The sequence below is a fragment of the Capsicum annuum genome, chromosome 2 (assembly GCF_002878395.1).
Source record: "Capsicum annuum cultivar UCD-10X-F1 chromosome 2, UCD10Xv1.1, whole genome shotgun sequence".
Classification (NCBI taxonomy): domain Eukaryota; kingdom Viridiplantae; phylum Streptophyta; class Magnoliopsida; order Solanales; family Solanaceae; genus Capsicum; species Capsicum annuum.
In genome coordinates this window covers 46805848-46808664 of record NC_061112.1, presented here as the reverse complement: position 1 = coordinate 46808664, position 2817 = coordinate 46805848, and the positions used below count along the sequence as shown (strand labels likewise).

Genomic DNA, 2817 nt, shown 5'->3' with positions numbered 1-2817 from the left:
CTAGAATTTTTGAGGTTGTCTAAAAAATTCTGCCCAGTTTGTAATTTATACCGACATCATGTCCATGTGGAATTTTTGAGGTCCTCTCAAAAATTCTGCTCCAGTTACAGTACTCCCAGAGAGAGGAATAAAATGTTTTATTATGAAGTGACCGAACTCTATAGGAGCGCCTACGTATCCCTCTTAAATGGGAATCAAATCAAACATAGTTCCAATTATAATTCAAGGGGCGTAAAGATAAAATTAAACATAATATCTCTTAACAGCGTTTGAATTGATGGGCTTAGACCAAACTATGCCATCCATTTCTGCAAGTATGAGTGCTCCTCCTATCAGAACTCGATGAACCACGTAAGGGCCTTGCCAATTAGGCGAGAATTTGCCCTTTGCCTCGTCTTGATGTGGAAAAATTTGCTTTAGAACCAGTTGTCCTGGCGCAAAGTGTCTTGGCATAACCATTTTGTTGAAAGCTTTGGTTATTCTGTTCTGATAGAGTTGGACATGGCAAACTGTATTTATTCGTCTTCCGCCAATGAGCGCCAGTTGCTCGAATTTGTTTTGTATCCAATCAGCGTCACTCAATTCTACTTCATGGATGATTCTTAGAGATGGTATTTTGACCTCAGCTGGTATCACTGCTTTTTTTCCATAAACCAGAAAGTAAGGCGTGGCACCTGTGCACGTCCTGATGGTGGTACAGTACCTTAGCAGTCGACTGTTGTCAACCATCTTGCACAGGATCCTCTTGATATTTTTATTTGTGGCCTCAACTGCTCCATTCATTTGTGGCCTGTAGGCTGTGGAATTTTGATGCTTGATCTTGAACTTTTCACATGTGGCTTTCATCAGGTCGCTGTTGAGGTTGGAACTATTGTCACTGATAATAGATTCGGGAATTCCAAATCAACAAATGATGTTGCTTCAAACGAAGTCATCTACGACCTTTTTTGTGATTGATTTGTGAGAAGTGGCTTCTACCCACTTGGTGAAGTAGCCAATTGCAACAAGGATGAACCTGTGACCATTGGACTTGGCCGGCTCAATGGGACCAATGATATCCATGCCCCAAGCTGCGAAGGGCTAAGGAGAGTTGGTGACATGGAGTTTGTTGGGAGAAATTCGAATCATATTAGCATGAGTTTGACACTGGTGGCATTTCTGCACGTAGCGGATGCAATCGTTTTCCATGGTCAGGTAGAAGTAACCTGATCTTAATATCTTTTTTCCAACATGAAGCCGTTCATATGTGGACTGCATGTTCTGGCATGTACTTCTTCAATCAGCCTAGACGCCTTTTCGGCCTCGACACATCTTAGTAATCCTAAATCAGGAGTCCTCCTGTACAGGATTTCTCCATTTAGGAAGAATTGGTTGGCTAGCCTCTGAATGGTACATTTTTGGACACTTGTCATATTCTCAGGATAGTCTCTACTTTTCAAATACCTCTGTATGTTTGTATACCATGGATTTCCATCCAATTTCTCTTCAACATAGAAGCAATGTGCGGGCTGTTCATGTACGTGAATAGTAATAGGATCAATGTAATTCTTATCTGGATGTTGGATCATGGAAGAAAAAGTGGCCAAAGTATCTGCAAACTCATTTTGGATCCTTGGGACGTGTTTGAACTCTATCTTATGGAACTTCTTGCACATCTCTTGTACACACTCCAGATAGGGTGGGAGTTTTGTGTTTTTAACAGCCCACTCACCTCGTACCCGATGGATCAATAAGTCTGAATCTCCAATCACCAATATCTCTTGGATATTAAAGTCAATATCCAATCAGAGCCCTAAGATGCAGGCTTCATATTCGGCCATGTTGTTAGTAAAAGAAAACCTGAGCTTGGCGGACACAGGATAGTGTTGACCAATTTCGGAGATCACAACAGCGCCAATTCCAACTCCTTTGAGATTTGCAGCTCCATCAAATACTAGTCTCCTACTGCCGTATTCATTAGAGATGTCCTCTCCTATAAATGCCATCTCCTCATCAGGAAAGTAAGTTTTCAACGATTGATACTCGTCGTCCACAGAATTCTCAGCCAGATGATCTGCTAGTGCTTGTGCTTTACCACCTTTTAAGAGACATAGACTATGTCAAATTCACTCAACAGTATTTGCCATTTGGCCAATTTTCCGGTAAACATCGGCTTCTAGAAGATATATTTCAGTAGATCTATTCTAAAGATCAGGTAAGCGGTGTGTGCTGAGAGATAGTTCCTTGAATTTTGAGCCACCCAAGTTAGAGCGCAGCAAGTGCGCTCCAAAAGAGAATATCGTGCCTCATAGGAAGTGAACTTCTTGCTCATGCAGTAGATGGACTGTTCTTTCTTGCCTGTCTTATCATGCTGTCGTAAAATGCATCCAAATGCGTTATCGATCAAAGATAGGTACAATAGCAGTGGCCTACCAAGTTCGGGAGGAACCAAAATGGGAGGATTTGATAGATAATCCTTGATCTTGTCAAATGCCTGTTGGCACTCCGTTGTCCATTCTACATTAGCATCCTTTTTTAACAGCTTGAAAATTGGTTGACAAATGATCGCAGATTGGTCTATGAACCGGCTAATGTAGTTGAGGCGGCCCAAAAAGCTCATGACATTCTTCTTGCTTTTTGGAGGAGGAAGATCTTGAATGGCCTTGATCTTGGCAGGGTCCATTTCTATGCCCCTACGACTGACGATGAAACCCAATAACTTCCCCGCGGGGACTCCAAAGACACTTTGCTGGGTTTAACTTCAAATTGTACTTCCTCAGCCTGTTAAAGAATTTTTCTAAATATGCCAAATGACCTGTACCTTTCCTTGATTTGATG

The 2817-nt window shown here is 41.8% G+C and overlaps 2 protein-coding genes across 2 annotated transcripts; both read right to left on the bottom strand.

Annotated features, from left to right (window-relative positions):
- Nucleotides 1-243: 243 nt before the first annotated feature.
- LOC107857685 lies at nt 244-846 on the bottom strand. Its single transcript, XM_016702537.2, has one exon. It carries the CDS (start codon nt 844-846, stop codon nt 244-246), a length of 603 nt encoding a protein of 200 aa, XP_016558023.2.
- Nucleotides 847-1211: 365 nt separating this feature from the next.
- Nucleotides 1212-1655, bottom strand: LOC107857686. The gene has a single exon (XM_016702538.1). The coding sequence runs from the start codon at nt 1653-1655 to the stop codon at nt 1212-1214; it is 444 nt and encodes a 147-aa protein (XP_016558024.1).
- Between the last annotated feature and the right edge of the window lie 1162 nt (nt 1656-2817).

What these genes read in the sequence shown, in the direction of transcription:
- LOC107857685 (XM_016702537.2), bottom strand. Translation starts at nt 846, where the DNA reads ATGAAAGCCACATGTGAAAAGTTCAAGATCAAGCATCAAAATTCCACA.
- LOC107857686 (XM_016702538.1), bottom strand. Translation starts at nt 1,655, where the DNA reads ATGTGCAAGAAGTTCCATAAGATAGAGTTCAAACACGTCCCAAGGATC.